Genomic DNA, 13,844 nt, shown 5'->3' with positions numbered 1-13,844 from the left:
ATAAAGAAAGTACAATAAAATATAGAATATAGTATAGATTCTAGGTGACAGGTATATGGGTATTCACTATAAAATTCTTTCTGCTTTTTATGTTTGAAAATTTCCACAAGGAAATGTTGGACAAATAAAAAATAGTGGTAATATCACAGTTATGGAAATGAATAGTTTTATAGTCCTAACACTGATAATGTCTATCAGTTGGACTCAGAACTTAAAAAAATCACTATATGAGTCTAAAAAAAGGCAGTAGGTATGTTCAATTTTAAACCATAAGGAAAACAGCTATAGGGATAAAGTATAAGCTAAAGATAAGGATAGGATTTCTAAAAATGTGAAGTATTCAACTGTAGGTATCCCTCTGAAATTGCAAATGTTCTATCATGGGAGAGGTTAGGAGAACATCTATGATGAATATGGTAAAGGAGCTTCTTGCACTGGTGAGGAAATTAAAAGACCACTAAAATCCCTTCCACACTCTTAAATTTTTGTACGGTACCCAAATAAAAGATTAATTTTAAACTACCTAAGTTGATAGCAGAAAAAAAGCATGAGCATGTCACAGCAATAATCTCTCCTGAACTTTTAGGAACTCTGAATTCAAATACCCACTTTCTACTTGCATCTCTCATGGATATCTAATAGGCCTCTCAAATTTAACATGGCCAGAGCAGAACTCTTTACTACCTCTAATAAACTTAGTTCTTCCCTACTGTTCTCCATTTTAGTAAGTAACACCAGGATCCACTAGCCACTGAATCTGGAAGCCTGAGAGTCATCTCTGACTACTCTCACATTCTTACTGCCCTGCATTAATGTACCAAATCCTGTTGTTTCTATTCCAAAACATATCCTTTACCTCCAATACTACCAACTCCATTCCAGGCCAACATCATCCCTTATCTGAACCACTTGTTTCTGTATTTAAAAAGTGGCAATATACAACAAAAATAAATTTTAGTGAGTACTTACTAAGTGCAAGGCATAATGGTTAATAAAAAATAATGAAACAGTCTGTGTCTTCAAACTCACTATCCAGTGAAAAACATACAAGAATATTAGAATGTGTAAATAGTAGAAGTATATTAAAAGATGGTATAGTAATTATATTAATAGTGGATCTATCTCTTCCCAAGAAAGTTAAAGGAACTAAGTTTGAAACTTCTTTAAGATAAAACGTTTAATTTAAGTCTTATGTTAAACTGTTATTAAAAGAATCACAGAGGGGCGCCTGGGTGGCTCAGTCGTTAAGCGCCTGCCTTCGGCTCGGGTTGTGATCCCGGGGTACTGGGATCGAGCCCTGCATCGGGCTCCCCGCTCGGCGGGAAGCCTGCTTCTCCCTCTCCCATTCCCCCTGCTTGTATTCCCTCTCTTGCTGTGTCTCTCTCTGTCGAATGGATAAAATCTTTAAAATAAATAAATAAATAAATAAATAAATAAATAAATAAATAAATAAAAGAATCACAGAGGGCGGCTGGGTGGCTCAGCTGGTTAAGCGACTGCCTTCGGCTCAGGTCATGATCCTGGGGTCCTGGGATCGAGTCCCACATTGGGCTCCCCCTGCTCTGCGGGGAGCTTGCTTCTTCTCCCTCTGCCTCTGCCTGCCACTCCCCCCTGCTTGTGCTCACATTCTCTCTCTCTCCCCATCAAATACATAAATAAAATCTTAAAAAAAAAAAAGAACCACAGATATATTTTAAAAATATTTTATGAACACATGTTGGGACCTTGTAACAACCTAAAAAGTAAGTCTGGTTCAAAACTTTAAAAGTATGTTTTTTTCGAACAGTAATTTGAAGGATGAGAACAAGAACAAAAACAAAGGAGATATGATAGAGAATAGTCAAAGAGGTGAAATGAAGTCAGAGGTATCCACTAGATTTGGGGATTAAAAGGTCACTAATTGACTTTAGGGGGAAAAAATCTCAATAAAGTAGGAACCACACTGCATGGATTGAAAAATAATTTTTAAAGATGGTGAAATATAGATATCCACTAGAGACCTGGCTCAAAGAAATAAGTTCAAGGTGCAACAGCCAGAAAGGGAAAACAGCACTGAAGAAATAACCAGAATACGTACTCAGAACTAGTGGCTTAGAAGGAAGAGAGTTGTTTATCACTACACTACTAAAGAAATTACATCTTCAGAAAGGAAGAAAATAAAACAGATTTCTTTCAAATAAATTGTTTAAACAATAGAAAGGTTATAAAAAGGTTCATTTATATAATAAAAATAGAAGAAACTTACACTTTATCACCAATTTCCTCTGCCATTCGAAGAATTTCAAAGAGAAGTACCATTTTTCCAGAATGTTCTAAAACCTCAGCATCAGCATCTGTAACAAAATCTTTGTACCAGTCTGGAGCTGGGCTGCTTGGATTAGAAGAGGAAGTAGCTTTACCTAAATAAAATAAATGAAACATAAATAAGTAGGCAAATAAGGAAAGAAACTCAAAGATCCAGAGAGAAGGATTAAGAGACCAAGAGAAATAGGAGGAAGGGGGGGAAGGGGAGGGAAGAGAAGGGAGGAGGGGAGAAGGGGGAAGAAGGGGAAGGAGGGCACCCTCTTTCAAGAAGAGAAAAAAAGACCACCCCAGGAAAGAGAGAGCTTTACTGTGCAGAAAAGACACAAGGTGGGCAGTGTAGTAGAGGGGACAAACCCAACTCTAGGAGAAGGAGAGAAAGACAGGGAGTGGGACACATACAAACAGGCACAAATGAATGCAAAGGAAGAAAAACATTGAGGGGAGGAGGCATGCACACCAAGTAAGAGAGTAAGCAAGAGAAAGACCCTGAGAAAGTACAACTATGAGAAACAGTGCCTAGGAGCAGGGGGCTCGAAAAACAGAGACCCTAAGTGACAAAGCCCGCCCCCGCTCCAAGCACTGAGAGTGTGTAACTCCCAACACAAACCCCAAGAGATAGGGACTAGGACAGAAAAAGACCTAGAGAACCAAAGAGAGACAGACAGAGGTAGGGAGGAGAAGAGGGAGGGAAGAGAAATAGACTGATTCAGAGACCAAGAGAGAAAAGATCTTAGGGGCAGGAAATATTTCACAGTCCTAACAGAATTCTGGAAAACAAAAAGTGACTGATCCCAGAATGACCATATCACATTAAATCATTTTGTTATTTTCTCCACAAACTCTGAAAAGAAAGTAACACAAAATAATCTATTAAATATCTAAACATAAACAGTTCAATTCAAAATTAGGAACATAAGGTTTACCTGTTTTTGTACCTTCCCTCAATTGCTTTTTAATGTATTTTAAATTTTTCCATATTTTTGTTATATATATTTTACATATTCACAAAAGTATACAGAATATGGTGAATAGCCATGTTCCCACATCCCATCTTCATTAAATTTTACCACTTGCTAAATCTGCTTCTGATGCAATTGACACCTAATATGTGACCATACCCAATCTCATTCTCTTCTTTCCCTCCCATCTTTCTGAGAGATATCTAAAATCCTAAATTCTAATACTCTCTCGGTTTAGAGGGTATTAAGCTATGTGAAATAAGTCAGACTGAGAAAGATAAATACCATATGATTCCACTCATAAATGGAATTTTTAAAAATGAATAAACAAACAAAAAGCAGGATCAGACCTATAAATAGAGAGAAAAAACTGATGGTTGCCAGAGGGAAGGGAGTGGGGGTTTGGGAAAAATGGGTGAAGGGGAGAGGGAGATACAGGCCTCCAGTTATGGAATGAGTAAGTCATGGGAATCTAAAAACAATACAAAGCAAAACATGAATAAACAAACAAAAAGCAGAATCAGACCTATAAATACAGAGAACAAACTAAGTCATGGGAATAAAAGGCACATGATATTGTCAATAAAAGTCGATATTGTAACAGCAATGTAACAGGACAGATGGTAGCTACACTTGTGGTGAATATAGCATAATGCATAAACTTGTCCAATAACTAGGTTGTACACTTGGAACTAATGTAATATTGTGTGTCAATTATACTAAAAAATGTAAAAGAACAAAATAAAATTTATTATGTATCAAAATAAATAAAATAAAATCCTAAATTCTGTATTTACTATTTCTGTGTATGTTTTATATTTTTACTACACATGTATCCTTAAACTGTACATTACCATTCATGTTTTCAAACTATATGTAAGCAGGCTGTATCTTTCTATGACTTACTTTTTCATTAAATGTAGTTTTTCATTTTTCACTCAAAGTGAGACTTATTCAATCACTCTAACTGCTATGTAGAATTCTGCACAAATATACCATCATTTATTAGCTCTCCTCATAGACATTATAAACATCTCATTAGTCTCACAGATATTTAGATTATTTCTAATTTTTGGCTACTGTCAAATGAACACTCAATTTTGTTATATTTTTCTAGAATATTGTCTACTTCATCTAAGTTTTAAATTTTCTGGCATAAACTTACACTTTTGATTTTTAAAATTATCACTTTAAACATAATACAGTCTTTATCAAATATTTCTATTATTGGAGGCCCTTAAGAATCTAATTATGCTGTTTGTTTTGTGTGTTAACTTTTGCCAGGCTGACTGCTAACTTATTTTGTTGCTAACTTTTTCTAAAGTTAATTGTTTACTCAGGTATTCTATCATTTTTATTTTCATTTCACTTTCAGTGTAGCTGTAATATGTGAGAATCCTGGGTAGAGATCATACATCTCCACACTTACTCTGCATCTGTTTCTGCCAGGTGCTCCAGGGGATCAACAATCCAGGATTACTTTTGAGGTATTGCAGCTTGAGATTTTTATTTATTTATTATTTAATTTTTAAAGATTTATTTATTTATTTGAGAGAGAGAGAGAGGACGTGAGCATGGGGGAGAGGGGCAAAGGGAGAGAAGAAAGAGAATCTCCAGCAGACTCCCTGCTGAGGGAAGAGCCCGACCCGGGGCTTGTTCCCACAACCCTGAGATCATGACCTGAGATGAAATCAAGAGTTGGTCATTCAGTTGACTGAGCCACCCAGGAGCCCCATCAGCTTGAGATTTTTAGACTAAGTAACATAAATTCAAATCATAACCTATGTAAGCCCATGATTATGAATCCAAGGAAACTATTTTTCTCAACCCAGAGACCAGGGTGAAACAGATAAGCTTCCTTGACATCTCCCTGGATGGATGGGCAAATTTTTCTTCTACCCTATTCTTCAATGGTCTACGTACCCTTTGAAGAGATTCCGCTTTAATCTGGGTTCAAAGAACTCTCCACCTTATAGAGGGCTCAAGGCCTTGTATCCTATCCCTGGGTAGGTGAAAACCAAAGTTGCTAGTCTGAAGACTAGCATATCCCTAAGGCTTTCACAGCATACCTTCTTGAAATTACTGTTTAAATTATCAGTTCCAGGGCGCCTGGGTGGCTGTCATTAAGCGTCTGCCTTCAGCTCAGGTCATGGTCCCAGGGTCCTGAGATTAAGCCCAGCATCGGGCTCCCTGCTCAGCGGGAAGCCTGCTTCCCCCTGCTTGTTTTCCCTCTCACCCCTGATTGTTTTCCCTCTCTCGTTGTGTCTCTCTCTGTCAAATAAATAAATAAAATTAAATAAATAAATAAATAAATGATCAGTTCCTTCTTTGTGTCTGAGTCCTGGTGATTTCCATTACTTATAGAGAGCTCATTATGTATTGATATTCAAACCACAATTAACTACTGCCTAAACATGTCACATATTTGCAAGAATCCATACCTTTCCTTGAATGCCTTATATTATTTTCTCCCCTTCTTTGCTTGGCAAACTTCTTTTTATGCTTCACTATCCTTTAAGAATCAACTGAAATTTCACCTCAGAAAGCTTCCTTTGCAAGGCTGGCCCTAGGCTGTTGTCTGCGCACTTGAATGGTACATAGCTCCTTGTACTATTATAAAACTTTCCCTGATAAGAATGGCTCACTGTGCCTAGATTGTACAATGTGGTTTGTTCTGAACCCCTGTTTCCTTTCTGGGAGTCTGAGATTTGGTAAGAGCCAGGCAGACAGTGTGTTTAAAGCACATAAAAAACTTAGATACTTGGTCTCTAATGAGCTTCTTTGGTAGATGACACTTTACATATATTATCACAACTTATTTCTGGAGAAATTAGTACATCTTAGGTGACTCCATTGGGAGAAGACTCTTAGAAGGTTATGCCTGGTTTCCTCTGGACTCTGCCCCATCTGCTTTTTCCCTTTGCTGATTTTGCTTTCTACCCTTTCATTGTAATAAATCATAGACCTGAATATGACTATATGCTGTCTTGTTAATCACTGAGCCTGATGATGGTCTTGGGGCAACTGACAAACAGCTTATGAAGCCAATGTTAACTAAACTCCTTTCTACAACTGGCAAATAACAAACGCATTTAGGGAATTCTGCAGTTCCACAGATTGCACATAACTTCAGTAATGGTTACCCAAATATACTAGAGGTAATTTAACTAAAGTGAAAATGTTAGCAATAAAAAAATGCTAGCATAAAGTTAGTAAAAATGTGGCAGCTAGGTAAGAAATCCCAAAGCTTAGGATAGGTGATAATTTCTGTGCAAAAGATTCCATTCTAATTTTGATCCTATTGGATATAATGAAAATACTTTACAGTAATGTCTAAAAAAATAAAAACTGATCCAGAAAATAAGGGTTTATTACTCCAGTTAATAAATATCCTGAATATGTAATTAAAACTTACAAACTGGTATTTTATGTTGGATATTCTTATTTCAACATCCACATGGATTAACTATTACTTCTGTTATAACTTTGTCCTTATATATCTGATAAGAAACAGTAAATTAATCAATCAAAGCCGCTCCTTAATATCCACTCTGGATATCACAAAATGCTTATAAGGTAAGGCAAAAAGAAATACAAACAAATAAAAAGCAACAACTTTACCCCTAATTTCTTGAAGCACATTTTTCTAAATATATATTTAACCACCATATTTGCATCAAGATACACTGCAGTTTTATAAAGAAAAGTAGCAATATCATTAAAGTATTATGTATCTATGTAGTACTAGTAGTAGAATGTTAAGCTCCATGAGTGCATTTTGTTGACTGATAGAACCCAAGCTTCTATAGCAGTGCCTGGACCAATTTGTCATTTGGAACCCACAGCCTGCCCTATCTGCTTTTAAGTTCACGACATGCCCCAATTCTTTCTAAACATTTTCACCTTGTGAAATATATGAAAAACAATAATGTTTACCTAACATACCTAACATACCAGGAGAAAACGGAAGAGGCTACTCATTTCTGGAGGTAACCCAGCTACCTCAGACCCCACTTGTACTTCTAAGAGATGAAGGGATCAAGACCTCAGCACTTTTATTTAACCCATTTACAGCACAGAATGAGACATACTGGTTTGTATACTCTCCCTGTTCTCCTAACCAAAAGTTATGAAAAAAAATTTCAACAAGAACATTTTAAGAAAACCATTCCCAGGAACACATAAATTTTAACCTATATATTTCCAATTCTGAGATGACTGAGGAGAAATTTAAGTGAAAAGTCAGACCAGGAGAGCAGGGAGAGAGATAACAGAAGCTTCCTATTAACTAAAACTAGAACCACTCCTTTACTATTCTTAGAAAAATACTCTTTAAAACTAATTGGAAGATTAACACTGATAATAAATTGCATTTATGGGACAAGAGCAGAGAAGAACAAGGAGGAGAGTTTGGTAGTTTAATTTTTACTATCCCCCTGATTTCTAAGAGAAGTAAACGGAGGTCTGTGGTTAGGCTGCCATCTGCTTACTCGAATAAGGTAGTGAAGAGAAAAATGTTTTATTTTGTTTTATTTTTTGAAGGTTTTATTTTAATTCCAGTTAGTTAACATACAGTATACTATCAATTTCAGGTGTACAATATAGTGATTCAACACTTTCATACAAGACCGAATGCTCATCATAAGTGCACTCCTCGATCCCCAACACCTTTTTAACCCATTCCCCCATCCATCTTCCCTCTGGTAACCATCACTTTGTTCTCTATAGTTAAGAGTCTATTTCTTAGTTTGCATCTTTCACTCTTTTTATCCCTTTACTGTTACAATTTTGTTTCTTTTTTGTTTTTGTTTTTGGTTGTTTTGTTTTATTTAAATTTTATTATGTTAGTCACCATACAATACATCATTAGTTTTTGATGTGGTGATCCACGATCCACTGTTTTCGTATAACACCCAGTGCTCCATGCAGTACATGCCCTCCTTAATACCCATCACTGGGCCAACCAATCCTCCCTCCCCCCTCCCCTCTAGAACCCTGTTTGTTTCTCAGAGTCCATAGTCTCTCATGGTTCATCTCCCCCTCCAATTCCCCCCCCCATTTTTCCCTTCCTTCTCCTAATGTCCTCCATGTTATTCCTTATGTTCCACAAATAAGTGAAACCATATGATAATTGACTTTCTCTGCTTGACTTATTTCACTTAGCATAATCTCCTCCAGTCCCATCCATGTGGATGTAAAAGTTGGGTATTCATCCTTTCTGATGGCTGAGTAATATTCCATTGTATATATGGACCACATCTTCTTTATCCATTCATCTGTTGAAGGGCATCTCGGCTCTTTCCACAGTTTGGCTATTGCGGACATTGCTGCTATGAACATTGGGGTGCATATGGCCCTTCTTTTCACTACATCTGTGTCTTTGGGGTAAATACCCAGGACTGCAATTGCTGGGTCATAGGGTAGCTCTATTTTTAAATGTTTGAGGCACCTCCATACTGTTTTCCAAAGTGGCTATACCAACTTGCATTCCCACCAACAGTGTAAGAGGGTTCCCCTTTCTCCACAACCTCTCCAACATTTGTTGTTTCTTGCCCTATCCATTTTTGCCATTCTGACTGGTATAAGGTGGTATCTCAATGTGGTTTTGATTTGGATTTCCCTGATGGCTAATGATGATGAACATTTTTTCAAGTGTCTGTTAGTCATTTGTATGTCTTCTTCAGAGAACTGTCTTTTCATATCTTCAGCCCATTTTTTGACTTGATTATTTGCTTTTTGGGTGTTGAGTTTGAGAAGTTCTTTATAGATCTTGGATACCAGCCCTTTAGCTGAAGTGTCATTTGCAAGTATCTTCTCCCATTCTGTGGGTTGCCTCTTTATTTTGTTGACTGTTTCCTTTGCTGTGCAGAAGCTTTTTATCTTGATGAAGTCCCAAAAGTTCATTTTTGCTTTTGTTTACTAGCTTTTGGAGATGTATCTTGAAAGAAGTTGCTGTGGCCGATGTCGAAGAGGTTACTGCCTATGTTCTCTTCTAGGATTTTGATGGATTCCTGTCTCACATTGAGGTCTTTCATCCACTTTATCTTTGTGAATGGTGTTAGAGAATGGTCGAGTTTCATTCTTCTGCATGTGGCTGTCCAATTTTCCCAGCACCATTTATTGAAGAGACTGTCTTTTTGCCATTGCATGTTTTCTCTTGTTTTGTCAAAGATTATTTGACCATAGAGTTGAGGGTCCATATCTGGGTTCTTTATTCTGTTCCATTGGTCTATATGTCTGTTTTTGTGCCAGTACCATGCTGTCTTGGTGATCACTGCTTTGTAATATAGCTTGAAATCGGGCAACGTGATGCCCCCAGCTTTGTTTTTCTTTTTCAACATTTCCTTGGCGATTCGGGGTCTTTTCTGATTCCATACAAATTTTAGGATTGTTTGTTCCAGCACTTTGAAAAATGTCATTGGAATTTTGATCGGGATGGCATTGAAGGTATAGATTGCTCTGGGTAGCAAAGACATTTTAACAAGTTTATTCTTCCGATCCATGAGCATGGAATGGTTTTCCATCTTTTTGTGTCTTCTTCAATTTCTTTCATGAGTGTTCTGTAGTTCCTAGAGTATAGATCCTTTACCTCTTTGGTTAGGTTTATTCCGAGGTATCTTACGGTTTTTGGTGCTATTGTAAATGGAATTGTTTCTCTAATTTCTCTTTCTACAGTTGCATTGTTAGTGTATAAGAAAGCAACTGATTTCTGTGCATTGATTTTGTATCCTGCCACGTTACTGAATTGCTGTATGAGTTCTAGTAATTTGGGGGTGGCGTCTTTTGGGTTTTCCACAGAAAGTATCATGTTGTCTGTGAAAAGAGAGAGTTTGACTTCTTCTTTGCCAATCTGAATACCTTTTATTTCTTTTTGTTGTCTGATTGCTGTTGCTAGGACTTACAGTACTATGTTGAACAATAGTGGCGAGAGTGGGCATCCCTGACGTGTTCCTGATCTTAAGGGACAGGCTCTCAGCTTTTCCCCATTGAGGATGATATTTGCTGTGGGTTTTTCATAGATGGATTTTATAAACTTGAGGAATGTTCCCTCTATCCCTATACTCTGAAGAGTTTGAATCAGGAAAGGATGTTGTATTTTGTCAAATGCTTTTTCTGCATCAATTGAGAGGACCATATGGTTCTTCTCTCTCCTCTTATTAATGTGTTCTACCACACTGATTGATTTGTGAATGTTGAACCACCCTTGCATCCCAGGGATAAATCCCACTTAGTCGTGGTGGATGATCCTTTTAATGTATTGTTGGATCCTATTAGCTAGGATTTTGTTGAGGATTTTGGAATCCATATCATCAGAGAAATTGGTCTGAAATTCTCCTTTTTGATGGGGTTTTTGCCTGGTTTGGGGATTAAGGTAATGCTGGCCTCATAGAATGAGTTTGGAGGTTTTCCTTCTGTTTCTATTTTTTGAAACAGCTTCAGGAGAATAGGTATTATTTCTTCTTTGAATGTTTGGTAGAATTCTCCAGGGAATCCATCAGGCCCTGGACTCTTGTTTTTTGGGAGGTTTTGGATCACTGCTTCAATCTCATTACTGGTTATTGGCCTATTCAGGTTGTCAATTTCTTCCTGTTTCAGTCTTGGCAGCTTATAGGTTTCCAGGAAGGCCTCCATTTTATCCAGATTGCTCAGTTTATTGGCATAGAGTTGTTGATAATAATTTCTAATAATTGTTTCTATTTCCTTGGTGTTAGTCGTGATCTCTCCCCTTTCATTCATCATTTTATTAATTTGGGTCCTTTCTCTTTTCTTTTGGATAAGTCTGGCCAGTGGTTTATCAATCTTATTAATTCTTTCAAAGAACCAACTTCTAGTTTCGTTGATCTGATCTACTGTGTTTCTGGTTTCTAATTCATTGATCCCTGCTCTAATTTTAGTTATTTCTCTTCTAATGCGTGGCTTAGGCGTCGTTTGTTGCTTTTTCTCTAGTTCTTTAAGGTGTAGAGTTAGTTGGTGAATTCGGGATTTTTCTTTTTGAGAAAGGCTTGGATGGCTATGTATTTTCCCCTTACGACTGCCTTTGCAGTATCCCATAGGTTTTGGACCAATGTGTTTTCGTTCTCATTGATTTCCATGAATTGTTTAAGTTCTTCTTTGATTTCCTGGTTGACCCCAACATTCATGAGCAGAGTGGTCTTTAGCTTCCAAGTGTTTGAATTTCTGCCAAATTTTTTCTTGTGATTGAGTTCCAGTTTTAGAGCACTGTGGTCTGAGAATATGCAGGGAATAATCTCAATCTTTTGGTATCGGTTGAGACCTGATTTGTGACCCAGTATATGGTGTATTCTGGAGAAAGTTCCATGTGCGCTCGAGAAGAATGAGTATTCTGTTGTTTTAGGGTGGAATGTTCTGTAAATATCTATGAGGTCCAACTGGTCCAATGTATCATTCAAAGCTCTTGTTTCCTTGATGATTTTCTGCTTAGGTGAACTGTCCATTGCTGAGAGTGGAGTATTGAGGTCTCCTACAATTAAAGTATTGTTATCAATATGACTATTTTGGTTAATAGTTGGCTTATGTAGATGGCTGCTCCCATGTTAGGGGCATAGATATTTACAATTGTTAGATCTTCTTGTTGGATAGACCCTTTAAGAATGATATAGTGTCCTTCTGTCTCTTATTACACACTTTAGTTTAAAATCTAATTTGTCAGATATAAGAATTGCTACCCCAGCTTTCTTTTGAGGTCCGCTGGCATGGAAGATGGATCTCCATCCCTTCACTTTCAGTCTGGATGTATATTTAGGTTCCAAATGAGTCTCTTGTAGACAGCATATGGATGGGTCCTGTCTTTTTATCCAACCGGCAACCCTGTGCCATTTTATGGGAGCGTTTAGGCCATTCACGTTGAGAGTGATTATTGAAAGATATGAATTAATTGTCATCATGTTGCCTGTGAAGACGTTGTGTTTATAGATTGTCCCTGTAAATTTCTGTTGTATGTCACTCTTGGGGTCTTTCTCTTTTTATAGGACCCCCGCTTAATATTTCTTGCAGGACCGGCCTAGTGGTCACATATTCTTTCATTTTCTGCCGGTCGTGGAAGCTCTGCATCTCTCTATCCATTCTAAATGAAAGCCTTGCCACATAAAGTATTCTTGGCTGCATGTTCTTCTCATTTAGTACCCTGAATATGTCTTGCCAGGCCTTTCTGGCTTGCCAGGTCTCTGTGGATAGGTCTGACATTATTCTGATGTTCCTCCCTCTGTACATAAGGAATCTCTTCCCCCTAACTGCCCTTAAGATGGTTTCCTTGGTTCTAAGATTTGCGAGTTTTACTATTACATGACGGGGTGTTGGCCTGTTTTCCTTGATCTTGGGAGGGGTCCTATCTGCCTCTAGGACTCGAATGTTTGTTTCTTTCCCCAGATTAGGGAAGTTCTCAGCTACAATTTGCTCAAATACATCTTCTAGTCCTCTCTCCCTCTCCACTCCCTCCAGGATTCCAATTATTCTGACATTGGAACGCTTCATGGTGTCACTTATTTCTCTGATTCTATTTTCATGGATTCTGAGTTGTTTTTCCCTGTCCTCCTCTTTTCCCTTTTTATCTATTATATTGTCTTCCAGGTCGCTTATTCGTTCTTCTGCCTCAATTACCCTAGCTGTTAGATTTTCTAGATTGGATTGGATCTCATTGATAGCATTTTTAAGTTCTGCCAATTCAGCTTTCATTTCTGCCCTTAGAGACTCTATGTTGCCATTAATTGATTTCTCCATTCTAGCCATTGTCTTCACAATTGCTAGCCTGAATTCCATCTCCGACATCTTGGTTATATCTGCATCCATTTGTAAATATGCAGCATAAGTCATCATCTGTGAGTCTTTTCTATTTTGGGGGCTCCTCCTCCTAGTCATTCTGTTGATGGGTGTTTGAGGGAATGTATAGAGTCCAAATTATTGACCAGAACCCAAGCAAGATGCACCTGTTTTCTTGGGACCTTAGGGTTGCTGGCCTCTTATTTTCCCAGCCTGTCTTCTGCGGGAGGGGCCTGCCGCGCTGTTACTCAGGCAACCCTGTTCGGGCGGATTTGCCCTGCGCCCCTGTGGCTGGGGATGGACTCAGTGGGAATCAGTTTTGGGGGCTTTTGTTCTCTGGTGGCTTTCCCTGACAGCTTTCCGCGTCTTTTCCACGAGTCAGAGCATAAGAGACCGTTTCCAACCCTCTGCCTCAGAGCAGAGAGACCGCAGTCTGTTCTTCAGTGAACTCTCCAGGCCACACTGTCTCAGTTTCTGTCCGTGCTGCTATAAACTGCAGCGTCCTGGGTTGTGCGCCCCTCCGCAGCGCTCCCAGTCCTGCCTCCAGGTTGGAGCACGTCTCTGCCCTTTGTACTTCTAAAACCACCAGCCGCTCCCAGTTCACGTGCGCGTGACCCCGCCGCTCCGGGTTTCCCTCCCGGGGGCTGCCCTAAAGTCCTTTCCCCGCCGCTACCGGTCTGCGAGTCTGTGCCCCGTCCACAGTGCGCGAGTCTGTCACTCACCGGCGGTGTAGGATCCCCACGGTCAGGCACCATCCTGCTGCCCTTACAAATTTGCCTCTTAAATTCCACATATAGGTGAAAT

General features: G+C 38.5%; 1 protein-coding gene across 7 annotated transcripts in view; it reads right to left on the bottom strand.

Annotated features, from left to right (window-relative positions):
- Positions 1-13,844, bottom strand: part of ATRX (ATRX chromatin remodeler) — a 305,789-nt gene that overhangs the window by 60,030 nt on the left and 231,915 nt on the right. For all 7 annotated transcript variants that reach the window (XM_032387887.1, XM_032387888.1, XM_032387891.1 and 4 more), the window contains one exon: positions 2,246-2,399. In XM_032387887.1, the coding sequence (XP_032243778.1) occupies positions 2,246-2,399 (154 nt within the window). The remainder of the gene's footprint in view (positions 1-2,245; positions 2,400-13,844) is intronic.

Source organism: Phoca vitulina, unplaced genomic scaffold, assembly GCF_004348235.1.
Source record: "Phoca vitulina isolate PV1807 unplaced genomic scaffold, GSC_HSeal_1.0 scaffold51, whole genome shotgun sequence".
NCBI lineage: Eukaryota > Metazoa > Chordata > Mammalia > Carnivora > Phocidae > Phoca > Phoca vitulina.
Note: the sequence above shows the minus strand (reverse complement) of the source record. Positions and strands in the feature narration are given on the sequence as shown.